At 49.1% G+C, this 27,189-nt stretch overlaps 1 protein-coding gene across 10 annotated transcripts in view; it reads left to right on the top strand.

Moving 5' to 3' along the window:
• NEO1 (neogenin 1) overlaps positions 1–27,189 on the top strand; it is a 178,600-nt gene that overhangs the window by 128,837 nt on the left and 22,574 nt on the right. For 4 of the 10 annotated variants that reach the window (XM_063169391.1, XM_063169393.1, XM_063169383.1 and 1 more), the window contains exons 8-17: positions 44–263; positions 5,974–6,128; positions 7,095–7,243; positions 8,711–8,849; positions 13,737–13,786; positions 14,287–14,431; positions 17,659–17,769; positions 22,213–22,407; positions 22,976–23,071; positions 24,050–24,273. In XM_063169391.1, the coding sequence (XP_063025461.1) occupies positions 44–263; positions 5,974–6,128; positions 7,095–7,243; positions 8,711–8,849; positions 13,737–13,786; positions 14,287–14,431; positions 17,659–17,769; positions 22,213–22,407; positions 22,976–23,071; positions 24,050–24,273 (1,484 nt within the window). The remainder of the gene's footprint in view (positions 1–43; positions 264–5,973; positions 6,129–7,094; positions 7,244–8,710; positions 8,850–13,736; positions 13,787–14,286; positions 14,432–17,658; positions 17,770–22,212; positions 22,408–22,975; positions 23,072–24,049; positions 24,274–27,189) is intronic. The other 6 variants (XM_063169392.1, XM_063169387.1, XM_063169389.1 and 3 more) reach the window with 4 other exon arrangements.

A 27,189-nucleotide genomic window follows, 5' to 3' on the forward strand; every position in this document is an offset into this window, starting at 1 on the left:
TGATGTTTGCCCTTCATATTCCCCAATGTTTGCACATGCCAAGATGTTGCCATCCCAACATTACCTCCCACTTCACTGACCAGTGCCACTAATGACCATCTAGCAGCAGCCCCAGCGGGACCCCTGCCCTCGGCCCCGCGGGACGTCGTGGCCACCCTGGTGTCCACCCGCTTCATCCGGCTCACGTGGCGCCCGCCCGCCTCCGACCCGCACGGGGACAACCTCACCTACTCCATCTTCTACACCAAGGAGGGCGTCAACAGGTAACCAGCGCCTGGAGAGGGCTCTCTGGGCTTTGAGGGGGTGGGTGGTCGTGTTCTGCCTCCTTCCAGACCCTCCTGCAGGGAGGAGCTGCACTGGCAGGGGAGGAGTTGCACACTCCTGGGGGAGCTGCACAGGCAGGGGAGGAGCTGCACAGGCAATGGAAGAGTTGCACACTCCTGAGGGAGCTGCACAGGCAATGGAAGAGTTGCACACCCCTGGGGGAGCTGCACAGGCAATGGAAGAGTTGCACACTCCTGGAGGAGCTGCACAGGCAATGGAAGAGTTGCACACTCCTGGAGGAGTTTCACACGCTTGAGGGAGCTGCACTGGCAGCGGAGGAGTTACACAGGCAGTTGAGGAGTTGCACACTCCTGGAGGAGTTTGACACTCCTGGAGGAGTTGCACAGGCACTGGAGGAGCTGCACAGGCATTGGAGAGTTTGTGCAGGCAGTGGAGGAGCTACACAGGCATTGGAATAGCTGCACACTCCTGGGGGAGTTTCACACTCCTGGGGGAGTTTCACACACTGGAGGGGTTGCACACTCCTGGGGAGTTTCACACACTGGAGGAGTTTGACACTCCTGGGGGAGTTGCAGAGGCAGTGGAGGACTTTGACACTCCTGGGGGAGTTTGACACTCCTGGAGGAGTTTCACAGGCACTGGAGGAGCTGCACGGGCATTGGAGGAGTTGCGCACCCCTGGAGGAGTTGCATGTCCCTGGAGGAACTGCACTCTCCTGGAGGAGCTGCACATCCTTGGAGGAGCTGCACAGGCATTGGAGAATTTGTACAGGCAGTGGAGGAGCTGCACAGGCATTGGAATAGCTGCACACTCCTGGAGGAGTTTCACACTCCTGGAGGAGTTGCACACACTGGAGGAGTTTCACACTCCTGGGGGAGTTTCACTCTCCTGGGGGAGTTTCACACACTGGAGGAGTTGCACACTCCTGGGGGAGTTGCAGAGGCAGTGGAGGAGTTTGACACTCCTGGGGGAGTTTGACACTCCTGGAGGAATTTCACAGGCACTGGAGGAGCTGCACTGGCTCTGGAGGAGCTGCACTGGCATTGGAGGAGTTGCATGTCCCTGGAGGAGTTGCATGTCCCTGGAGGAGTTGCATGTCCCTGGAGGAGTTGCATGTCCCTGGAGGAGCTGCACTCTCCTGGAGGAGTTTCACACTCCTGGAGGAGCTGCACATACTGGAGGATTTGTACCGGCAGTGGAGGAGCTGCACAGGCATTGGAGAAGCTGCACACTCCTGGAGGAGTTTCACACTCCTGGAGGAGCTGCCTAGGCAGTCTTTAAGCATGGTTGGGTTGGCTGCAAACCTCCCAAGAGCTGCCACCTGCCCTCAGCAGCCTGTTGGGGACAGAGCAGCAGGAGTGTCCCAGCTCCTCAGGGAGCACAGGGACATCCCCTGGAAGCCATGCTGGGAGCCAGAGGCCCATCAGACTTCCAACCCCTGCAAATCCCCCTGACTCAGGGACAGCTGTGCTGGGTGTTGGTTAAACCCCATGGTCAGTGCTAAATGCAGTTCCCTGCTCAGAATTGCTGTGAACAGAAATCTGGGGAAAGCCTCACAATCATCACTTGTGATGCATTATCCCAGTGGATGATATCAATCTACCCCTTCTCCTTCCTGATGGCATCTACTGCTCAGAATTACAGTTTCAAATTGTGATAAGTTTGAGGGGGCTGAAGTGAACATTCATTTGGAGCAATGCTTAATTAATTGCAGATTAGCTTATCAGATTTATTACTCAAGGGAAAATTATCTGTTCACTTTATTGATGAGAGTGTGAGACACAAAGTCATTTGGAACAGAAAACACTCCAGAGGGGAATTCCTGCTCTTCCTCAATCCTGTGCATAGACATCTTGTCCAGGCTCCTGGCAATTAACTGAGGCAATTTGTAACATTTTATTTGCCTCACAAATGTTGTTTTTCTGTTACTCCCTTAATTTGGTGATATCCAAGGTGCTCCAGGCCAGGCTCTGGGACAGTGGGAAGTGTTCAGGAACACCCAAATCCTCTGAGGGTCTGAAATTCCAACTGCCTTGGCTTCTGCTGGCTCAGCTTCCTTCATTGTTCAGGGAGGGGAGACCCAGGACCATGGCAGTGCCCCCTCACCCCTGCCCCTTGGACTGATTTGAGGGAGGATTCTGCCCCTCTGCCCCCTCAGGTGAGACCCCACCTGCAGAGCTGCCCCAGCACAGGGAGGACACAGAGCTGCTGGAGAGAGCCCAGAGGAGGCCATGGAGATGCTCTGAGGGTGCAGCCCCTCTGCTCTGGAGCCAGGCTGGGAGAGCTGGGGGCACTCACCTGGACAAGAGGAGGATCCAGGGAAACCTCAGAGCCCCTGGCAGGGCCTGAAGGGGCTCCAGGAGAGCTGGAGAGGGACTGGGGACAAGGGATGGAGGGACAGGACACAGGGAATGGCTCCCACTGCCATTGGGCAGGGATGGATGGGATATTGGGCAGGAATTGTTCCCTGTGAGGGTGGGCAGGCCCTGGCACAGGGTGCCCAGAGCAGCTGTGGCTGCCCCTGCATCCCTGGCAGTGCCCAAGGTGAGGCTGGACGGGGCTTGGAGCAGCCTGGGACAGTGGAAGTGTCCCTGCCATGGCAGGGGGTGGCACTGGATCCCTTTTCATTTCTAACCCAGCCTGTTCTGTGATTCCAAGAGGAGCATTGCAAAGGGAGGAGGCAGCAATGGAGGGGACATTTCTGCTTCAGGGGCTGCCCAGTGTCACCAGCTGTGATTTGTCCCACCCTGGCCTGGTGGCATCATGAGGCTCCTTTGGAGGCAGGGAGCTGGGAATGAGGGGTGGCCCCTGTCACACCCCCTGGGACCTGGGGGAATCTGATCAGATGGAAGTTCCTGAATCACACAGCTGCAGGGTTATTTCACCCCCAGGTATTTATTTACTCCACACTCAAGGCAATTCCCCTGGAAAAGGAGTGAAAATTCCAAAGTGCTGCAGGGAGCTTTAATTCTGGGGAACTTTAGATAAGCACTCAGGCAGAAGAACCCCAGACTTCAAGATTTGGACCAAAAAAAAAAAAAAGAAATAATGGCACAATAAAAGAGTAAAAATGGCATATTGCTGGTCTGAGGTAGTAAATTACACATGTGGGATGTTGAAACACTGCTGAATTCACAGCTAACTGTGATGTGCTTCAGACACAGCAAATGGAGCTTAATTGTGTGTAATCACACTCAGAATGCCTCTGGAGCTCCCTGCCAGGCCCCACAGCTGGCACACACAATATCCACCCCCTAACAGCTCCCCAGAGATGCTTTTTTAGATATAAGGGCAGCTTTAACCTTGGCACCTCCAGCCAAACTCCTGGGGTTGCACAGGAGGCTCTTCCATGGGTGCTTGAGAGTTCCTGTGAACCTGGAGCTCCCAAAGCTCCTGAGCTGGGGATTACAGTGCAGTCATGGAGCAGTTGTGGGCATCTGCAGGGTACTGCAGTTATTCTGGGCCCATCTGCTTGCTGCTGTTATCCCAACCTGAGCACGTTGGAAAAGGTGCTCCAGGCTCCCCAGGAACAGCCATAAAGGAAAGATTCACTCAGCACTTAATTAGATTAATCTCTCCCTATTTTTACCAAGCTGTTGTGAAGCCACATCCTTGGTTATTACTGAAAATTTGCAATGCTGTGACATATCTATTTATTTTTGCTAGATGTTGTCTTCCCAGTAAAATAATTTTTTTTTCAAATTTTAAATAATAACCTTGGTTTGCTGATTACCATTTTTTCTTAGATCAAATCAGGAGTGCACTTGAGACAGAAAATGTTATATTTTGCATGTTAATGGGAGCTGGATGTTACCTCACAGCTGTGAATCCATTGGCACTTAGGCTGGGCTCCCAGATCCCATCCTTGTAGCTACAGCATGTCTAAAGGAAGCTCCACTTGGAAATGTGTTTTCAAGAAAATGTTGTGCTCAAAGTGGAAAAATTAGCAATGAAAATTAGTAAAAAGCTGATGTAAATGAAGCTGTTTATGCAATGCCATTTCAGCTGAGCTTATGAAGGGGAGCATTCTAGAAAAAGGATGTAAATAGGTATTTAGTTACAGAGAGTGCATTGTTCCCTTCTATAGATACAGTTTAATAGTGCAGAAACCAACAGGGATTTCAGAATGCTTTCAGCCAGGTTCTGCTAAATCAGCCACACCAGTGGATGTAAAAAAAAAAAAAAAAAAAAAAAAAGAATGGGAGATTTGGGATCCTATTTCCCTGATAGAAACTGAAACAGAGTGGCTGGAAAGGGAGGAAGAGGAGCCTGGGATGGTTCTGTGTCAGAAATGCTTTAACAGGTGTCAGTGGGGCTGAGGCCAGCCTGTCCCTGCCCATCCCTGTCCCATGGGAGCCTGGCAGCCCAGAGGGGCTGCATGGTGCTCAGAGCAGGCATTTGCTCAGTGGGAAGTTCCTGCTTGCTCCTTTTGGAGTTCTTGGCATCCCCAGGGAGCTTCTTCCCAGGGAAGGACAGATGATGGACAGCATTACCTGAACAGCCCTGAGCAGCTCAGCTGCAGGGCAGTGCCTTGAAATAAAGGTTTAATGATTGATCTGCTAATCTTGCCCTCAATCCCTGATAAGAGCAGCTGGAGTTTCCTGGATGGTGTTTGCCCGGGGGAATGTCCCATTCCAGTGCCAGGGTTGGCTGGAGGTCACTGAGCAGCAGCAGTGCCCCTCCAGGTGCCCCACACATGACCTGTGTGCTGGGTTAGAGCTTCCAGCTCACAGCATGCTGCCCTGGCAGAGATATCCCTTCCCATGCCAGAAGTGCTCCTTCTGTGGGGTCTGCTACCCTGGAGGTGCTGGAGGTGGGAATTTTCACTTCACCTCCACTCTGTGTGGAAGCAGTGTCAATGCCATGGCTGTGCCCTGGGTGTTCTGAACAAATCCAAACATCAGCAAGGAACTGAGGCAAGGCTGGAGGTAGAAGATAATGTTAAAACAGCTCCTTTGAAAAATCCCCAAAAAGCAGTCCCACAATATTAACAGGAATGCCCTAAATCTCGCCAGACTGTGCCTGCTGCTAAAATAGTTCCAGTGCTGGCTCCCGAGCTGTAGGATAAACTGTCACTGTGAATTATCACTTGCTGTCACGGGGATAACAAAGAAACCACTCCGAGTTTGTGGGTGTCAAGTGTAATTTATTCTGTTCCTTCAGTGCATTTGTGCAAGGGGAAGTTGCAGAATTGGGAGCAGTTTGTCAGCAGCACTTGTGGCACACGCTCATGGTGTTGTGCAGGGAGCACAGTGCAAATCCCACACCATTTACACACTGGCTACGTTGGGATGGGCCAGGAGCAGCTACTCCTCATTTACTAATCAGTGCTGGTGTCTGTGCCTGTGGGGGATACAGTATGGGTGAATGAAGGTATAGAATGTAATCTTATCCCCCAATGAGTTGCAGCTGGATCAATTACTAAAGATTAGGAGCATGCCTGATCTTAACAGGCCACACCTGTAGCCAATAAGAACAGTGATGTAAAAGAGTGGATTGATGGGATCTGGAGTCAGAGGAGTCAGTTGGCTGCTTCAAGGACCAGGAAGAGTTAGTGCTTAGAGGAGCTGCCTGTGAGAAACATTGAGGAGGTATGAAACTCTGGCAACATGGAATCCTTGCACTGTAATGATAATAGAACTCTTGATATATAAGACAACACGTGCCCAACCCTTTTGTTTCCCAAAGGGAACGTGTGGAAAACACGAGTCGTGCTGGAGAGACGCAGGTGATGATCCAGAGCCTGATGCCAGAGACAGTTTACGTGTTCCGCGTGGTGGCCCAGAGCCGGCACGGCCCCGGCGAGAGCTCGGCACCGCTCAAGGTGGCAACGCAGCCCGAGGGTGAGCCAGGGTGTCCCTGGGGTTTTCCTCACTTGGCATTGATACTGATTTCATTTTCTTATTCTCCCCATTCACAACCTTTCCCAGAATCTGATGCTTTTTAAAAGTTGTACTTGCAGATCACAGTTTCCAAAGATTTTCTGTGTTGATGGGATTGTGGGTTGTCAGCATTAAGAACTGATTGAACATTTGGAAATTTGGTCCCACCTTCCACCCTTCTGTGCATCCATGTGGAATGTCACAATGGGAAAATCCCCCCTTTCCCTGGGGTGCTGGTCAGGGTGGGCATCCCAGGCTCAGGACTAACAGAGTTCCCCTTGTGTTGCAGTCCAGCTGCCCAGCTCTGCTCCCAACATCTTGCTAAATTCTCTAAAGTGCTCTAACAGGAATACCTTTTGCTTTTACTTGGCATTTGCCTGAAGTTTTGTCTTTTTCAGTTAATGGTCATTAAGTAAAAAAGAGAAAACTTCAGGCAAATGCCAAGTCACTTGTGAGGGTCATTCTAGACAAAAGGGAGCAGGAGCTCCTGTGGGAATTTGGTCCCACCCTGCAGTGGATCCATGTGGAATGTCACAATGGGAAAATCCCCCTTTTCCTGGGGCATTGGCCAGGATGGGCACCCCAGGGTCAGGACTAAGAGGGTTCCCCTTGTGTTGCAGTCCAGCTGCCCAGCTCTGCTCCCAAAATCTTGCTATATTCTCTAAACTGTTCTAACAAGAATACTTATTGCTTTTACTTGGTGTTTTCAGTTAATGGTCATTAAGTGAAAAAGAGAAAACTTCAGGCAAATGCCAAGTCACTTGTGAGGGTCATTCTAGACAAAAGGGACTCAGGGAGCAGGAGTTCCTGTGGGAATTTGGTCCCACCCTGCAGTGGATCCATGTGGAATGTCATAGTGGGAAAATCCTCCCTTTTCCTGGGGTGCTGGCCAGGGTGGGCACTAACAGGGCTCCCCTTGTGTTGCAGTCCAGCTGCCTGGCCCCGCTCCCAACATCCGCGCCTTCTCCAGCTCCCCCACCAGCGTCACTGTCACCTGGGAGACGCCGCTCTCGGGCAATGGGGACATCCAGAACTACAAACTCTACTACATGGAGAAGGGACAGCACACAGAGCAGGTACAGGGCCTGCTGCACCCACTCAGACTGCCCTCAGGGGCTGCACATACCCCGGGGAGGGGCTGCTTTTCTGACAGATTGAATGCCTCAGACGCAGGAATACCTAAAATCAGAATTTCAGTGTGAAATGTTTGTGTCTGGGCTGGGAATGAAACCCATTTTATTGGTGATGTCCTGATTTGATTTGTCAACATCAAATATCTTTTGGGAATCCCATCATATCACAAGAGGAGAGGGCAGAGAGCAGCCATGTCATTATTGAGCTGTTCTGCTGCAGATGATATTAAAGATGTTTGCACAGAGTTATGGGCTGGGTTTTAGCAGTTCAGGCTAAATACTGATTTTGGGATGATGCCTAATCCAAATTTTTTTGAATTACTGGAGCCAGTGATTGATATTTTGATATTGCAGAGCATCCAATTAATTTAATTTTCTTAGTATTCCACTGAAGCATTCGGTGTGTTCTGTAAAAGTATGGGCTGCCACCTGAGAATAATGCGGATTAATCCCAGCCACATTCCCATCTGATTGCATATCAGTATCATTCCAGCTTTAAAATGCAAAGGGAAGAATATTTTTCTCAGCTTTTAAATTCTTTTACATCAGTTTTTTAATAGGGCTGTTGCCCTTTTTAAGTCTGCATCCCTCTATATCTATTATATGTATCAATATCTCTATATATATAGATATATCACTAATATAGTGATAATATTATTGTGATATTATTATATATTATTATATAATATATTATTATTAATTTTCTTCTTATTGTTGTTGTGATATTATTGTAATGATAACATATATAAACCATATTATGATGGTTTTGAGCATTTCCAGGTCCCTTTTCATGTTCAGGACCAGTGTCCATGTTAGGATTTAAATAGGACAGAGAGAATTTTCTCCTGTAAACTCAGAGCTGGCATCCTCCCAAGTCCTGGCTGTGCCTGAAGGTGACACGGAGATGTCGCTCCTGCCATAGCTTTTGCAGGAACTTTATGATGCCTTGTGAAGGCTGACCCAAGCAGAGATTAGATGGAGCTAAAGAATAAAGTAGGGATTTATTAAGAGGCCTCAATAGATCCACCTTGGGCAGCACAACCCAAAATGACCACAGAAAAATGGACAACTGGTCATGGGGTCTGTCACATTTATAAGTTTTGGCCCATCTGCATATTACAGTTAATTATCCAATTATAGCTTTAGCCCTTGCAGTCCCATCCTTCTTGTTTTTTTCTTTTCAGTCCATGTTGTTTGTGCCCTTGGGCCTAAGGTTTGGATCATTTGTCCTTGGTGCCCAGCTAGAGCAGGAATTGTTTTCTCTCCCCGCTCTGTGCACAGAGCTCACCATCCCCTAACATGAACCCAGACCCACACACTAAAGCAGCACAGAATGTGAAAAATATAAAACCCAGAACCTGAGGCATGAGCAGACAGAGCTGACCTTGCTGGGGGTGTTGTTGGGCACAGGACGTGGACGTGGCAGGGCTGTCCCACACGGTGACAGGGCTGAAGAAGTTCACCGAGTACAGCTTCCGCGTGGTCGCCTACAACAAGCACGGCCCCGGCGTCTCCACCCACGACGTCGTGGTGCGCACCCTGTCCGACGGTAAAGCTGCTCCTCTTCTTGCCATTCTGGGGGTTCCAGCAGTTCTCTTAGCAGTGGTATTTTTGCTCCACATCTGGGAGAAATGACGAGGGGGACTCTCAGAATCCCTGCTGCTCAGAGTGACTCTGAGATATGTACAAGCAGCTTTTTCCCAGCCTGGCTGTCAAAGAAGGAGTTGGGATTTTTGTGTTCTCCTCCTCAAGGTTTATTATTTCTTATCTATAACATTCTTTCTCTGGCCTGCTGAGGTCTGTCCAGCAGGTCGGGTTGAGGCACACTGGTGTTATCTTTTTATACTAAAAACTACATGTACATTATTTACAATAACTTCCCAATACCTATCACCTGTGTTAGACAGTGAGCTTCTACTCTAAACCAATCCAAAAGTGCCAACATCACAGCAGAAGATGGAGGGCAAGTAGAAGAAGGAGAAAGGCTGGACACACCCAGATTCCTCCATCTTGCCCCCTGAATCCCCATTCTAAAAACCCCAGAAATCAAATTTTTCACCCTGTGATAAATTCACCATCATTCTACTTAAACTCTTTTGACTTGTAATTCTTCTTATAAAGGTTGGTAATTGTTTTTCCATGGGTCAAGATCAAAGGCACAGGGGTCTTGGGCTCTGTGCCAAGGTCTCTGAGCCCCCTGTCAGTGTCTCCAGTCCTCCAGGGCGATCAGAGGAATTTCCTGGTTCTGACAGTGGACTCCATGTTATCAGAAGGCTAATTAATTATTTTATTATACTGTCACTGTCATATTTTCTGAAAAATCCCTTCACCAGGATTTCTTCTCCTGGGGAGCTGAGAAGCCTCAGAGAAGAATGAAAACAATAATTATCTGATTGCTTCTCCCTGTTTTGCTGCTTTGGAATGTGACTGGAGATTGTTTATCCAACTGGTGGTTGTTTGATTGGTTTCATGTGAATTGTTCTGTCTTAATGACCAATCACCATCCAGCTGTGTAGGGACTCTGGAAGCAGTCACAAGTTTTTATTATCATTCTTTGTAGCCTTTTGTCTGTATCCTTTCTCTATTCTTTAGTATAGTTTAGTATAGCATTCTTTAATATAATATTAGTACATAAAATAATAAATTCACCTTCTGAGAACATGGAGTCAGATTTCTCAATTCCGCCTTTGTCCTGGGGACCCAGCAAATACCACATTATACTATATTACATTATATTACATTACATCTAAACTGAATCTGCCAAGCACTCACCTCAACTTCCCAGAATCTCATGAGTGTCAGCTGACAGTCCTGGCACACACACCTGGATTCAACTGGCCAGTGAATCAAAACACACCAAAATCCAATCATCAATTCCCTTCAGGTAAACACTCTTCCACCATGCATTCCATTTGTGAACAACACAGGCGCAGTCAATGAGATAAGAATTGTTTTTTCTTTCTCTGAGGTTCAGAGAATGTGAATCTCAGAAATATTCTTGGGAAGTTGTGCCTTGCTTTTCTCTGTGAAGAGAAGCGTGGCTGCGTTATCTGGCAATTTCCGACAAGTGAATCTTTAACCAGACTTTTATGGGGTTTGGTTGTTGTTGCATGTGGTTGTTCAGGGTCAGAATCCCCCTGGAGGCCTTCCAGAATTGACTGAAGGAAAATTGCACCTGCAGAAGGGTCTGGGATTGTGATTCCAGAACAAGGGTGTCCTTCATTCCAGCATCAGCCATTTATTTCATGGGCTATTGAGCCTACATTGAATGTGGACAGAAAAAAAAATACACCGAAGGCACCAACTTCAAAGTATTTTCTAAGTTCTCACATATGAGCAGACTCTTGTTTTTGGAGTGCTTTTGTTTTAATTGTGTTTGCTCTGCAGCACAGATATTGTTAAGTCCATTGCACAGAGTGGTGAGAGTAGGATGTGAGGTCAGTATTTTTATAAGGCAGATAAAGAGGTGATGTGAGCAAACAGAGATGCATGAGCAACTGCAGAGTGAGCAGAGTTAGTGATAACTTGTATTTGTTAGAGAGAAGTTTATATAGAAGAACCCTCAGAGGGAAAGGGAGCAGAGCCTGAATCCTCTCCCCAGGAGTGACCAGGAGCAGAGGGAAATATTGTCCCAAACTCTCTCTGGGTCCAGCTTTGTTTCTGGGACACTTCCTTACTCTGGGTATTCGCTAATTCTGTTCCTCTTGCCTGAGACCCTGTCAGCATCTTCTTGAACCCACACCAGCTTTTATCCTCAACATCAAGTGGGCAAAGGTTCCACAGATAAAAATCCCTCATTCCTCTCTGTTCTGCCCCTGCTCTGTGTTGGGGTCCCTTGTTGCCTGGGGCTGCGCTCCTGAAGGAGGGAATTGCACTCATTATTCCTCTGTCCCACTCCTCATTCTGTGGACCTTTGTCATAGTCTCCCTGGTTCATCCATTTTCCAGATTCCAAACACACAGGAGAGGTTGCCCCTTTCTCCTGTGGAAGCTGATTCAACCTTTAGAGCCCTTTCCTGAGCTTTTCTCTAGGTTCCTTTTCTCCTTTGTTTTAACTCAGATGGAGGGGACTACAATGGTACCAAAGGTGTAAGTGAGGCATTATTTGCATTTGAGGAGCTTTTTGGGTTTTTCTGAGCACCAAGAGGAGTCAGTCTGAGGTCTTTGTGCAGTTCTTCACCACAGGATCACCCCCTGGGATCTCCCCAGCTCATCTCATCCCTTCTTCTTGCTCTGGCCTTTCTTTCAACAAGCACTTCCCTCTTATCCCCTCGTTGGTAAAAGTGAAGGGATTTCCCTTGAAAGACAGAGAAATCCCTATTCAGATCCTATTCTAGCTCCTGCTTTCTCAATTTCATGCTGTTTTGTTACTTTAGTTGATTTGGTGGAAGTTTCTGACCCAGCAGGTGCCGTTTGAGTGGTTCCATTTTAGTGCTGGCACCACTTTGCCACCTCTGGTATCAAAATAAACTGGGAGAGGTTGCAGAGGTGTTGCAGCTGTTTCATTCTTCAGTTCCTTGACAATTCCTGGGTGGATAAGCCTGGCAAGAGGCTGCTGTTCCCTGTGACTCTTCCATAATCCCTTGCACTGACAGTGGAGTTGGAGAGACCATGGGAATCCTTTGGAAGGGTGTCCAGGACACCTCTCCTTTCCCTTCCCCTCACTACCAATGCAAGGAGAGACTTGGGTGGCCTTACCTTTGTCTTTTTCTGCCCTACCTGACCATTTGCTCACTGATTCCTCTAAAGGGCTGCCAGCTCCTTGGTTGTTTGAAGAATTTATTATTAGTTGCAATATCATTTTGAAGTTTTCCTGGAGTTCTTTTTTCTCCAGCTTCAGTTTTCACACTTAACCTATAGGTCCTTATTTTATAAAGCTCTCTGGAGGATGTCATCTTGCTTCTTACAGTCTCATAACCCTGGCAAGCTCTCAAATCTTTCCAAAATGATGCACATTTTCCTCCCATGTTTTCCTGTTGTGATGTCCATGTTCCCTGCAGGGATTTCTCCCTAAGCTTCCTTTAGCCCTGATTTAACCAAGCATCTGCATTTTTATGTAGGTTTTTGCTCCTAATCTCTTACAGAGCCTTGTTGCAGGGATAACTCTGCAAGTATTCCCATTTGAACCCAGGTTTATGTGCTGCTCCTGAGGATTGCTTCTCCTCTCCTGGAATTCCTGATCAGGGATTACAGCTGGGAGTGGACTCTGAGCCTCAGAGCCTGATTGAGGCCCTTCCCTCACAGCCTCAGAGCCATCAGCCTGTCCTGGTGCTCCTCAGGCTGCTCTCCATGTGCTGTCCCCTCCAGGAGATGCCTTTCCAGAGCAGCTGTGGCTGCTCCTGGAGCCCTGCAGTGTCCCAGGCCAGGCTGGACAGGGCTTGGAGCAGCCTGGGGTAGCAGAAAAAGTGTCCCCACATGGCAGGGGGGGCACTGGAGGAGCAAGGAAAGCTGGGTTTGTATCCTCTCCTCTCCACTGTGCTGCTCTCAGACCCTTAGCTCTCCATCCTCAGCTGTGGTGATTTCAGGCTGGGCTGGCAAGGGAAGGAAAATCCTGCTCCTCTCCATTTCTGCCATGGGGAGGTGGGTGAGGGAGGTTTCACCCCATCCTTTACAAACTCTTCTTGCACTTCATGCCCTCCCTGGGATGTTCCTGTGGCTGGGCTGAGCCATTTGGAAAATGAATTCTGCAGGCTGGAGCAGTCTTCATCCCTCTTTATCCCTGTGCTCCTTGTGCTTCCCTGGAGCCTCCCCTTCCTGCCAGAGAAGCCTCAGCTCTGCCAGCTGTGGAGCCACAAGGGTGGCTCCCAGGGTTTTTCTTGCACTCCAGGGGTTTTTCTTGCTCCCAGGGTTTTTCTTGCACTCCAGGGTTTTTTCTTGCTCCCAGGGTTTTTCTTGCACTCCCTTTTTGCCTGGATTTCACTGCCATGGGAAGTGAGTAAAGAACAAGCAAAGAGTGGCAGTTCAAAGGCAGCCCCAGTGTCTGAGATGCCCTTCACCTCCTCACTGTCACAGGGCCCTTGGGGACTCAGAGGTTCCCTGTTACACAAAATCAGGATAACAAAATCCAGGCCAGAAATTTAAATGTGGGTTCCTTAAATGAAGCAGTGTGTTCAGGAAAGATTTGCCTTGGGAAAGAGCTGGATGGGATATTTCTCTGAGAGTTTGAGAAGTGCTTTTAAAAGTGAAAAAACGTTTTATTTAGATGGGTGTGAAAATAAAGACCTGAATAAAGAGTTTTTTCTTCAAGATGAAAATACAGAATCCTCCTTAACCATTCACTATGTCAGAAAGGACCTGTGGGAGGATTGGTAGTTTTTTTATGTGCTGCTTAAACCAGAATGGTTTGTACTTCCATAGCAAATGAGAGCAGAGAGTAGTTGGATGTGGAAATGCAATATTTGAAAGTTTTGGAGTTGTAATTCCTTTAATGTTTCCAGTTCCCAGTGCTCCACCCCAGAACCTAACGCTGGAGGTCCGGAATTCCAAGGTAAGCTTGGAGCATTTCCTGCTGCTAATGGGTAAATAAAGGGTTGGGAGGGGTCTTAGATTGGGGCTGCTTTGGGTCTTTTTTTTCCTCCCATGCAGCTTTTGAGCTCTTGATGGAGAATATTCTGATATTTCTGAATATCTAAATGGAGAATATATTTCTGAATATCTTTATGGAGAATATCTGAATGGAGAATATATTTCTGAATGTCTTTATGAAAAATATCTGAATGTGGGGCTTGGAGGAGCTGCAGTCCAGCTGTGGGCTGGCTGTGTGGGATGCAGTGACAGTGCTGATGATGGGAGGGATTTAATGGGGCTGGAGGAATCAGAGCTGGAATCCCTGGGCACACAGAGAAACATTTCTGGAGTGCCTTGGGTCCTTGAGAAGAGAAAATGAAATATTTGACCATTGTACCATTGGAATTGCATGCAGAAATTGTTTTTTAAAGCTTTCCTAAAGACTTTTTTCCCAACACCTGCCTGTGCTGCCTTTCCCAGAGCATCCTGCTGCAGTGGCAGCCCCCTCCTGCCGGGACCCAGAGCGGGCAGATCACGGGGTACAAAATCCGCTACCGCAGGGTGGCCCGCAAGAGCGACGTCACCGAGAGCGTGGCGGGCACCCAGCTCTCACAGCTCATCGAGGGTGAGCAGCACTGCCCCCCTGGGGGGCCTGGCTATGGCTGGGGGCTCGGGGACAGGGTCCCTTAGGGCTTCTCTGGGGTCCTGACATCCCTGGATGTGTTTAGGGAGTCAGGGATGGGATCCCATTGGGTTTGTGTGGGCTCCTGACATCCCTGGATGTGTTTAGGGAGTCAGGGATAGGATCCCATTGGGTTTGTGTGGGCTCCTGACATCCCTGGATGTGTTTAGGGAGTCAGGGATGGGATCCCATTGGGTTTCTGTGGGCTCCTGACATCCCTGGATGTGTTTGGGGACTCAGGGATAGGATTCCATTGGGTTTGTGTGGGGTCCTGGCATCCCTGGATGTGTTTAGGGGGTCAGGGATGGGATCCCATTGGGTTTCTGTGGGCTCCTGACATCCCTGGATGTGTTTAGGGGGTCAGGGATGGGATCCCATTGGGTTTCTGTGGGCTCCTGACATCCCTGGATGTGTTTAGGGGGTCAGGGATGGGATCCCATTGGGTTTCTGTGGGCTCCTGACATCCCTGGATGTGTTTAAGGGGTCAGGGATAGGATTCCATTGGGTTTGTGTGGGGTCCTGGCATCCCTGGATGTGTTTAGGGAGTCAGGGATGGGATCCCATTGGGTTTGTGTGGGCTCCTGACATCCCTGGATGTGTTTAGGGAGTCAGGGATGGGATCCCATTGGGTTTGTGTGGGCTCCTGACATCCCTGGATGTGTTTAGGGAGTCAGGGATGGGATCCCATTGGGTTTCTGTGGGGTCCTGACATCCCTGGATGTGTTTAGGGAGTCAGGGATAGGATTCCATTGGGTTTCTGTGGGCTCCTGACATCCCTGGATGTGTTTAGGGGGTCAGGGATAGGATCCCATTGGGTTTCTGTGGGGTCCTGACATCCCTGGATGTGTTTAAGGGCTCAGGGACAGGATCCCCTTGGGTTTCTGTGGGATCTTGTCCTCCCTGGTTGTGTTTGGGGGCTCAAGGACAGGATCCCACTGGGTTCCTAAAGGGTCCTGTGCTCCTCAGGGGTGCCTGCCTGTGTTTGAGGGGTTCAGGGACAGGATCCCATAGGGTTTCTGTGCAGTCCTCTCTTCCCCAGGGGTCCCTTGCTGTTTTTAGGGGGCTCAGGGACACGATTCCATGGATCCCTGTGCAGTCTTGTCCTCCCTGGAGTCCCTGGTTGTGTTCAGGGGGCTCAGGGACAGGATCCCATTGGATTTCTGTGGGGTCTTGTCCTCCCTGGCTGTGTTTGGGGACTCAGGGACAGGATACCATTGGGTTTCTGTGGGGTCCTGACATCCCTGGCTGTGTTTAAGGGCTCAGGGACAGGATCCCATAGGGTGTCTGTGGGCTCTTGTCCTCCCTGGCTGTGTTTAGGGGGGGCTTAGGGACAGGATTCCATTGGATTTCTATGGGGCCCTGTCCTCCCTGGCTGTGTTTAGGGGGGGCTTAGGGACAGGATTCCATTGGATTTCTGTGGGGCCCTGTCCTCCCTGGCTGTGTTTGGGGGCTCAGGGACAGGATCTCACTGGATTCCTGTGGGGTCCTGTCCTCCCTGGGGTCCCTGGCTGTGTTTGGGGGCTCAGGGACAGGATTCCATGGGGTTCCTGCCTTGGAAGTCAAACAGAAGCAGCTTCCAAAGGAGCTCTGGGGCCCTGTGGGCTGCAGGTGGTGCTTGGGGCGTGGTGACCTGATTGTAGCCCTGATTTGGCCATGGATTTGCTAAGTGGACTGGATGATTCCTTATAAAATGTTTATAAAATGCCTGGAGAAGGTGGCTGGGCACATTGTGTGCCCAAATACCAGCAATGAAGGTGAGGAGGAGGAGGGAAGAGGAGCAGGGGCTGGGCAGGGTTGGCACAGGCACCTGGACCCAGCTCTGAGCCCTGGGAATGGCTGACCTGGGGCATCCATGGAATGTTCTAGAGGGAATGCATTTCATCCTTTTGTGCACTTAAAAATCCAGCCCAGTCCCTCAGTTAGTGTCAGTCACAGCAGAGCAGTGCATGAGAGCAGGAGCAACACTACATTGTGTTCCTCTTTCAAATCTCTGTAAATGAATACTTGATCAAAAGAGAAGACACTGGGAGATTCTGGAAGAGTTTCTAACAAGATACTCTGATTTTTCTCAGCAACTCCAGCTGTGACTTAGCTAGTCTCAGTTTTCTCACAGAATTGAGATATTCCTGTAATTCCAGGATATTCCTGCCAGCAACAAAACCTGCTGGAGAGGTTCAATATACCAAATTTAGAGTTCCTTTTCACAGTGCTCTGATTTTTTTTGTACAGACTTTTAGATGCATTGATCAGGTGTGTGAGTTTGCCCACCTGCTGCCTCTGTGCCACCTGCAGATTTGGTGATGGTGGCAGTGTTCCTGTTCTTAAAACTAATTAATTAAACTAATTACCAGCCCTGAGTTAAAGCCTGGCTGCCAGCAGGCCCTCCCAGTCCCTTCCAGCACTGATGCTGGGGGGCAATGGGAGTGGAAGGCTGGGTTATCCATGGTTCTGGGATTTAACTGGGATCTGTGGGAATTGCCAAGGTGGTGGAGCTGTGGGAATTGCTGGGCTGATGGAGCTGTGGGATCTCTGGAATCTGCGGGAATTGCTGGGCTGTGGAGCTGTGGGATCTGTGGGAATTCCCATCCTGATGGATCTGTGGGAATTGCTCTCCTAATGGAACTGTGGGGATTCCTATACTGACGGAGCTGTAGGAGCTGTGGGAATTCCTGCCCTGATGGAGCTGTGGGATCTGTAGGATCTGTGGGAATTGCTGGGCTGTGGGATCTGTGGGAATTCCTGTCCTGATGGACCTGTGGGAATTCCTGTCCTGATGGAGCTGTAGGATCTATGGGAATTGCGGTCCTCGTGGATCTGTGGGAATTGCTGTCCTGATGGGTCTGTGGGATCTATGGGAGTTCCTCTCCTGATGGAGCTGTGGGGATTCCTATCCTGATGGAGCTATAGGATCTGTGGGAATTGCTGACCTGTGAGAACTGTGGGAATTGCTGTCCTGATGGAGCTGTGGGATCTCTGGGATCTGTGGGAATTGCTGGGCTGATGGATCTGTGGCATCTATGGGAATCTCTGTCCTGATGGACCTGTGGGCATTGCTGGGCTGATGGAGCTCTGGGATCTGTGGGATCTCTGGGTATGCATGTCCTGATGGAGCTGTGGGACCTGTGGGAGTTCCTGTCCTGATGGCTCTGTGGGAATTGCCTGTCCCACAGGTTTGGAGCGGGGCACTGAGTACAGCTTCCGCGTGGCCGCCATGACCGTCAACGGCACCGGCCCCGCCACCGACTGGGTGTCAGCTGAGACCTTCGAGAGCGACCTGGACGGTGAGAGAGACAGCCCTGGGCTGGGACAGCAGCGTGGGGAAACAGTCACTTCGTTGCACTGGAAAATGGGGGATCCATTCACTTCATTGCACTGGAAAATGGGGGATCCATTCACTTCATTCTCTGAAAAATGGGGGAACTATTAACTTCAATTCAATGAAAAACAGGAGAATCCATTTTACTGAAAAATGGGGGATCTATTCACTTCATTTCCCTGAAAAACGGGGGATCTATTCACTTCATTTCAGTGAAAAATGGGAGATCATTCACTTCATTTCACTGAAAAATGGGGGATCTATTCACTTCATTTCCCTGAAAAATGGGAGATCATTCACTTCATTTCAGTGAAAAATGGGGGATCTATTCAATTAATTTCAGTGAAAAATGGGGGATCCATTCACTTGCACTGGAAAATGGGGGATCCATTCACTTCATTTCTCTGAAAAATGGGGGATCCATTCACTTCATTTCTCTGAAAAATGGGGGAACCATTAACTTCAATTCAATGAAAAATGGGAGAATCCGTTTTACTGAAAAATGGGGGATCTGTTAACTTCATTTCCCTGAAAAATGGGGGATCCATTCACTTCATTTCAGTGAAAAATGGGGGATCCATTCACTTCATTGCACTGGAAAATGGGGGATCCATTCACTTCATTGCACTGGAAAATGGGGGAACCATTAACTTCAATTCAATGAAAAATGGGAGAATCCGTTTTACTGAAAAATGGGGGATCTATTCACTTCATTTCCCTGAAAAATGGGGGATCCATTCACTTCATTGCACTGACACCTGGCTGCCTCTGAAGAGCAAACCTCTGTGTTTTCACTTCTGTTCTAGGTGTACAGTGGGATTTATTTAGGGCTGACATCAATTTCTGTTTTAACAGAAAATTCTTGCCAAGTCAATAAGGTGGCTTGAAATGGAGCTGCTTCTACCCTTCCTAGAGCTGTATGTTAATGCTCATTCATAGTGACAATGAGATGTCACAGTAGGAAAGAAATAATGGAAAACATTCTCAGCCTCAGCCCTTTGCAGTCTGACCCCCATGGTGGTGCTGTGTTTCCTTTGACCCACAGTAACTCATTTTGCACAGAAGAAAAGGGAGATGAATGATATTTTCTATATTTTCTGCACCACATCTCCCATAAGAAATTCTGTTGTTGGTATTAAATACAAATTATATTGGAATTGTGGGTATTAGAATAATTACATTGAAAATTCTGATGATGGTAGAAAGGTTCCTGAGCTCGTTGGAGCATTAAATGGGATATTCCAAAGCTCTTTGCATGGGCTCTAAAGGGTTCTCCTCAACAGAGGGTCTGCTCCACCAAACCCATGGGGTTTTGTGCTGTGTCAGAGCAAAATGGCAGCTGGGAGGTGCAATAATGGAAATGGGTCAAGATTTGCTCTCTGCTGCTGGAGGATCCTTCAGCAGCCACCTTGGGAAGCCTGGGAAACCTTTCTCCCATCTCTGTCTGTGCAAAGCTGATGCTCAGCTCAATCCTGCTCCTCCTGCCGCTCCTTCTCTGGTGTGCACAGAGCAGTGCAGGGCTGTGGGGACTGGGAATTCCTTGGTCCCTGTGTCTGTTGGCCCTTGGTGGATGTGACACACCCTTGGAGCTGCCAGGTCCCCACAGTGGGCAGAGCTCTGTACATGGGCACCTCACAGGGCACTGGAATGTCCCTGAACTGGAGTTAGCAACACTTTGCCAGAGCACAGCACCAGGGTTAAATTTAAATTTCAACTGGGCAGAAGGAGGAAGAAGAAAAATAACCTTTTCCTTCTTTGTTTGCTTTGTCATTTAAATTGTTTTCACCTTCATTGCAGGAAATATGACTTTCTACACATTCTTTCCCTTGAATAAAGTAATAAAAATTGACATTTAAGATGACATAACATGATATTCATATAACTCTGCACACACCTGTGAGATCTTGGGTTTCTTTCTTTAGAAAGCTCATTTGAATAATTTTAACTCATGCAAATGAATTTACAGCTCATCTTGCATTTCTTAGGTTCAACAGACACATGAGACATCATTTCTTTTTATTCTATGGCTGCTTTTTGAGTTTAAATAGAAAAGAATTCCCAGGAGAGTCCCATGGATGTAAAGGGGAGCAGGAGTGTTACAGTTCCACTCTGGATTTGGAGCAGGTTCCCCCTGAGTGCAGAGCAGGAGGTGTTGAGCAGTTGTGCAGAGTTTGTCCCCAGGGCAGTGGAAATGTCACCTCTGGTGCTGCTCTTGGAGCTGTGCTGTGTTTGATGGTTGGGAGCTGGAGCTGCTGGGCTGTGTCAGCAGCAGCCCCAGAGCTCCCTGGGCTGGGGGCCAGGGCTGTGCTGTGATCCTGCTAATCCTGTTGTGGTGCTTTATTAAATGTTTGTAGAGAAATGCAGCGTGTTTCATTAAAAAGAAATCCCTGCAGGAAGCACAAGTCCTTGATTCCATTGGAGTGGGGAGCTCTGTTTGCTGGTGCAGGGAATTATCCCTAATCCACGACAAAAGGATTGATTTCATTTTTGAGAAGTGAACCCAGAGTTAGGGACACTCCAGGGATGGGTGGCAGATTGCTTTTGGTTCCAGTCAACAGTGGGGAAAAGCCTCTTAGGAGAAATATTAGGGGCTTACAGTGTCACATTGTGAAGTGTTCTGGAGTTTGGGATCCACATTCTGTGTCTCTGTGGGGTGGGGTGAGACTTGGCTTGTTTTGGGGGAAGGCTCTGAACATTTGATGTGAACTCTGTATTTTCTGTGCAGTTCCTGCTTATGTTGTGTGAATTATGGGAATCCAGGGATCCAGGCAGGGACAGCTGTAGGACAAGTGAGGAGAACCCTTTGCAGTGCAGCTCTTACAGCTGTGGAATATCCTATTTAATGCCACAACCAGCTCAGGAACTTTTCTTTCATCACCAGAAAAGTGATGGAAAATGTGTTATAGTAACTTCTTTGGGCCAGGTCTAATAAGCTTTTGGAAGCCTGTAACACACCTAAGATAGCTCAGCTACTTTTGGAGGCGTACAAATCAGCAGGATGGCTTTTGTTGCAGTGTTAGAAATAAAAAGGTTTGATAAAAGGCAAAATAACACACAGAAAAACCCAGCTAGGTGCTAGATGTTCTTGCTCCTGGTAAAAACACTTTACAAAAGCAGATAATTTCTTTATTCTCTTCTTTTTCTACTAAATTGCCTAGGCAGGACTTTTTGGCTTCTATTGAATTAGCTGTCTTTAAGTTTGAGATTAAGTCCCCCAGGCCTAAGAGGTGTCTTTTCATTAACAGTGGAGAGAAACTTCTGGACTTCTTTCCTTTTAAGGGGATAAAGGAGAGTTTTGTCACTCCATCAACAGAGGGCACATCCCTACACCTCACCTTTTCTATACACTTGAAAAGAAGGAGGAGAAAGGAATAAGAATTTTAAAAGTTTTATTTTTGAAAAATTCTTTTCCATGTAATTACTGTAATACCCACAAGTAAGGAATAGGATGGAATTGAAATTAGGTTAATTTGTGGAGGGAAAGGATGGGATAAAACTGGGTGATGACATGGGCAACATGGATCTGCCCAAACAGATCTGATAGATAAACCATCCCAACCCCCTAAGCTTCAGTACAGCTGTGCTGCCTTTTAAAGGGTGAATCTCTTGGAATGCAATGTTAACATTCTGCTGTTGGAGCTCTTTGCTCTCTGCTGCACCCCAAAGTTTCATTGTGCTCATCCCAACACACACAAGTGCTTTATTTGCCCTTCCTGCCTCCTGGGCTCCATGGCAGTGCCTTTCATTGGGAGAAGGCTTTGCATTGCCTCCCTCTTGGGGCTTCTGCTGCTCACAGTGACCCTGAGATGTGTCACAAAGTCTCTTCTCCCAGCCTGGCTGTCAAAGGGGGAGTCAGAACTCTTCACTGCTCGTTCTCAAGGTTGTTCATTGTTTCTTATCTATAAAATTCTTTCTCTGGCCTGCTGAGGTCCGTTCAGCAGGTCAGACAGAGGCACACTGACCACCCTCAGGGTGGTGTTGTCTTTTATACTAAAAACTATGTGTACATTATTGACCATAACTTCCCAGTACCTATCACCTGTGTTACACACTGAGCTTCTACTCTGAACCAATCCAAAAGTGCCACCATCACAGCAGAAGATGGAGGCCAAGAAGAAGAAGGAGAAAGGCTGGACATGCCAGATTCCTCCATCTTGCCCCCTGAACCCTCATTCTAAAACTTCAAAAATCTATTTTTCACCCTGTGACAAACTTCATTATTATTCTATTTAGTCTTTCACGGCTTGCAGCTCCTCATACAAGGTTGATAGTTTTTTCCAAGGGCTAAATCAAAGGCCCAGCTGCCTTGGGCTCTGTGCCAGGATCTCTGAGCCCCCTGGCAGGGGTTTGGGCACTGCAGGGCAGCCAGAGGGATGTGCTGAATTGTGACACCCCCCTGTCCCTGCAGAGAGCCGCGTGCCCGAGGTGCCCAGCTCGCTGCACGTGCGCCCGCTGGTCACCAGCATCGTGGTGAGCTGGACCCCGCCCGAGAACCAGGACGTGGTGGTCAGGGGCTACGCCATCGGCTACGGCATCGGCAGCCCCCACGCCCAGACCATCAAGGTGGACTACAAGCAGAGATACTACACCATTGAGAACCTGGGTGAGTGCCTCTGGGCCCCAGCCCGGCCTCCTGAGCTCTGCACTCCTGGAACAGCTCCCATGTGAGCAGCAGCCTGAGCTCGGCGTGCTCCATGCAGGAGAAAAAGGGACTGAAATGTCACCGGCGTTCGCTGGTGGCTCCTTTAACAGGAAAATAAAGATTTACCCCTCCACAGAGCTCTCTGTGGGAGGTAAAACAGCCTGAGAGTGAGAGAAATGGCAATATTAGGAATTCCATCAAATCAGAGCTTTGAGTCATTTTGGTTTTGCTGTTCTGAATTGTTTTTCTCACTCCTGATTTGGCTGTGCTTAAAGGTAGTAAAGGCTGTGCTGTAACCTTGAGCTGTGCTGTCCCTGCCCAGGCAGGGGCTGGAATGAGATGGGCTTTAAGGTCCCTTCCAACCCAAACCAATCTGGGATTCTGCAGCCATGAGCAGAAGGTGTGTGTGGAGACTTCCTCAGCTCAAATCACGTATTCCAGTTAAAAATTAAAATTGGGACAAAGAAGGTATGGAGAAGCAGAGAGCAGGATTCATTGGTTGTGCTGATTTCTTTTCTTTCCCCTTCAGATCCCAGCTCCCACTATGTGATAACCCTGAAAGCCTTCAACAACGTGGGGGAGGGGATCCCCCTGTACGAGAGCGCTGTGACCCGGCCCCACTCGGGTGAGTGCTGCCCCCAGCTGGGATGGGCTGGGCTGATGGCAGGGCCCTGCTGCCTGCTCATCCCCTGCTCTCTGTCCCTGTCACTGCTTGGCCTTGCTCGTTCTGATAAACCACCTAAATTGGGCTCATTTAAGTTCCAAACTCACCTGACAGCTACTAATGGATGTTCTAACTCCAGGTGTTCCCCCTGCTGAGCACAGCCCACGTGGGTGCAGCTCTGAAGGCCCTGGGCTGGGGGGTTATGGCCTTTTGCACTGAGATTTTTTAATATGATGCCTGTGTTTGCTTTGTGTCCCTCTGTTGTCACTCACACTAAACAGAATCTGGGCAGTTTTTATTTTGGATTTGTAATCCACAAAGGGTTTAAGCAGAGCAGTGTGCAGGTGAGCTGTTGCCATGCCATGGCTCTCTCCCAGCCTGATGGCACCACCCAAGAATTTGGTGGAGGTGCAACACTTGGGGTTAGTCCTGATGAGCTGGAATGCTTTGAGATTCCCCAGAGGATGCTGGAATTGCAGTTTCACAGTTACTGCAAGTTGGTCTCTCACTGGAGCCTCCCTTTGAAGGTGCCTTTGGGAGGCCCCCGGGTGTTTGGGAAGTGGCACCTGCCCATCCAGAGCTCCAGCTCTGTGTCCTCCTCTTTGTTTTCTGGGAGAGGACTCAGTGACACTCCATGCAGATGAAGTTACAGTGACTGAGTGTTTGGGGTTCTCAGGCCATGGTTGAGTGCCCTGAGCACTAATTAGGGCTATGCCAGCAGGGATTTGTTGTCTTACTGTCTGGAGGAGGGAGGACAATGCAAGAGTGTTGTTATTGCCCAGTCTAATGTCACCTATTAACTCTGGCTTTTCTCTCTTTCTCTCCATTCCTCACCTTCCATCTCATTGCACTTCCCTGCATCCCCTTTTTTTTTTTTTTTTTGGTTGACATTAAAATGCCACCTCCTCCCTTTTTAATTCTAAACCCCGGATTGGGCAGACACTTCCGAGGTTGATTTGTTTGTTATTAATGCTCCATACACTCCAGTGCCAGATCCGTCTCCCATGATGCCCCCGGTGGGAGTTCAGGCTTCCATCCTGAGCCATGACACCATCAGGATCACTTGGGCAGACAACTCCCTGCCCAAGAACCAGAAGATCACGGACGCGCGCTTCTACACCGTCCGCTGGAAAACCAACATCCCTGCCAACACCAAGTACAAGGTACTGAGGGCTGGGAGCTGCCCTGTCAGGCTGAGGCACAGCTCTGGGAGCACTGCTGGGCTCTTGGAGGGGCAGGATCTCTCTGGTTGCACTGCCAGGACAAGCTCGGGGAGCACTGCAGGAATCCCCCAGTTCCACTTACAGGGCGAGGCACAGCTCTGGGGATGCTGCTGGGCTCTTGGAGGGGCAGATTTCTCCAGCTCCACTTCCAGGGCAAGCTCAGGGAACACTGCTGGGCTCCTGGAGGGGCAGATTTCTCCAGCTCCACTTCCAGGGCAAGCTCAGGGAACACTGCTGGGCTCTTGGAGGGGCAGATTTCTCCAGCTCCACTTCCAGGGCAAGCTCAGTGAACACTGCTGGGCTCCTGGAGGGGCAGATTTCTCCAGCTCCGCTTCCAGGGCAAGCTCAGGGAACACTGCTGGGCTCTTGGAGGGGCAGATTTCTCCAACTTCATTCCCAGGGCAAGGCACAGCTCTGGGAGCACTGGGGGGCTCTTGGAGGGGCAGGATTCCTCCAGCTGCACTCCCAGGGGAAGGCACAGCTCTGGGAGCACTGCAGGATTTCTCCAGCCCCACTCCCAGGGCAAGGCACAGCTCTGGGAGCACTGGGGGGCTCTTGGAGGGGCAGGATCCCTCCAGTTCCACTCCCAGCTGAAGGCACAGCTCTGGAAACTCTGCTGGCCTTGTTGAAGGGGCAGATTTCTCCAACTCCACTCCCAGGGCAAAGCACAGCTCTGGGAGCACTGCTGGGTTCCTTGGAGGGGCAGGATCCCTCCAGTTCCACTCCCAGGACAAGGCACTGCTCTGAGAACTCTGCTTGGGCTCTCTGAGGGGGCAGGATTCCACTCCCAGGGGAAGGCACAGCTCTGGGAATACTGGGGGGCTCTTTGGAGGGGCAGATCCTCCAGCTCCCCTCCCAGGGCAGGCACTGCTGGGCTCCCTGGAGGGGCAGGATCCCTCCAGCTCCCGGGCAAGGAACAGCTCTGGGAGCTCTGCTTGGGCTCCTTGGAGGGGCAGGATTCTTACAACTCCACTCCCAGGGCAAGGCACAGCTCTGGGAGCTCTGCTGGGCTCCTTGGAGGGGCAGGATCCCTCCAGCCCCACTCCCAGCTGGAGGCTCAGCTCTGGGAATGCTGCTGGGATGAGCCCAGGGGCCTTGGAGGGCCAGGATTGCCCTGGTCTGGTGGGAGCAGTTCTTTGGTGGCTCCTAGAAGGAGCTGCAGCTCTGGGGTGTTGTGGCAGAGCTGCTCCAGGGAGGGAACAGGAATTTCCAGAGTTGTTCTGCTCTGTGCACAGTGATAGTCTGAAGCTTGCCCCTGCCCCAGTCCCTGGGATGTGTGGGCTCCCCTCTGCAGAGTCACTGAAGTTGCCAGGGCTGTGTGACTGGGTCCCCTCACTGAGCCATGCAGGGAAAACAGATTTACCCCCCTGGTTTGGAGTTCCCTTTTAGAGCCTTTTCAGTTCCTACAAAGCTAATAGGGAACTTTTCCTTTGGGAACTGGCTGGCTTCAAAATACACAACAAAAATTTTATTATATCCTTGCCTTCCTCCATTTTCATGTGTTTTGATTTGGAGACTGGATTTGGGGTTTGGTTTGGTGGTTGGTTGGATTTTTTTTGTTAATTTTCAGAGTTACCTGCAGGGCTCAGAGCTGCTGACTGCAATTTTCACATTTGTAATGAGACTCAGAGGAACTGGTTGTTAAAATACCCAGCCAGTGGAGCTCCCTTTATGCTCCTGCAGAGCCAGCTTGTTATAATCCAGATCTTTTCTTTATTGAAATGAAAAGATGTAAATATGTGTGTATTCCTCCTCTAAAGGCTTCTGGGCCACAATCCTGAGTCATGTGCAGAGGGTGTCTCAGGAGTGGTTTAAATAAAGCTGCAGTTTCATTAGCTAATTGCTTAAAAGAATGAAACAAAATAGAAGATGGAATAAAACAGTAAATTTAAATAAAACAGGAATAGTCCCATTGTTCCAGTGCTGGTGGTCAGTGGGCAGCAAGTTTTACTGTGACCAAAACCAACACAGAATGATGGAACATAATTTAAAATTACTCAGAAATGTTGAAAGGATTTGCCTGAAGAAGAGAAGTTTGAGCAATTTGCTGCAGTCACGTGTAACCTGTGGTGTCTGGAGAGCCCACATCCTGCTTTCCTCCCCTTTTCCTGTTGGAAATGCTCTCCTGCCCTGCTGGATGTTTTCTGGGAGGGCAGAGCCCCTGCAGGGAGTGCAGGGTCAGTCAGGCTGAGACCCTGAGTGCAGAGAGTGCAGTGCTTGTCCTGGCCCCTGTGCAGCTCCTGCTCTGCACCCAGAGCCTTTGGGGTCCCCATTCTTGGGGACAGAGCTCCTGAGTCACCTCTGCAGCATCCAGAGCTGCCTCTGCTCAGCTCAGAGGGGTTTCACCCTCCCTCATCCCTGAGCTGGGTGTTGGGGCTGTTCACTGAGATGTTCTGTTCTTGCCCTGTCCCAAACTGCTGGGGAAGGAGCTGTGTGCTCCCCACACCAGTGCTTCCTCCTGAGGAGCTTTGTTTGTGCAGGAAACTGAGGAAAACAAGGATTTCAGTGCTCAGGGCAGGGTTGTGCCAGTCTGAGCCTGGAAACCCAGGAACACTCCTGTGTTTGAGCTGTCTCTGCACTAACATGGTTATTAGAACTCTGGTTGCTCAGAATTTTAGACTTTCTATGCTGTCAGACACTGACCCCCAAAAGAACACTACATTTAACCTGAAGCCATAAAAAAACTTCCAAAATTGAATAACAGAACTAGAATTGTGAGTGTATAGTTTAAATAGAAGTGTGTAGTATCACATAGCAGAAAACTTAGAGTTGAAAGTTTTAGAATAGTTATAGTTACTATATATATAGTATATATATATATAGTTATATATATAAAGCAAGATGAAAATTTTAGAA

Source organism: Melospiza melodia, chromosome 15 (genome assembly GCF_035770615.1).
Source record: "Melospiza melodia melodia isolate bMelMel2 chromosome 15, bMelMel2.pri, whole genome shotgun sequence".
Taxonomy (NCBI): domain Eukaryota; kingdom Metazoa; phylum Chordata; class Aves; order Passeriformes; family Passerellidae; genus Melospiza; species Melospiza melodia.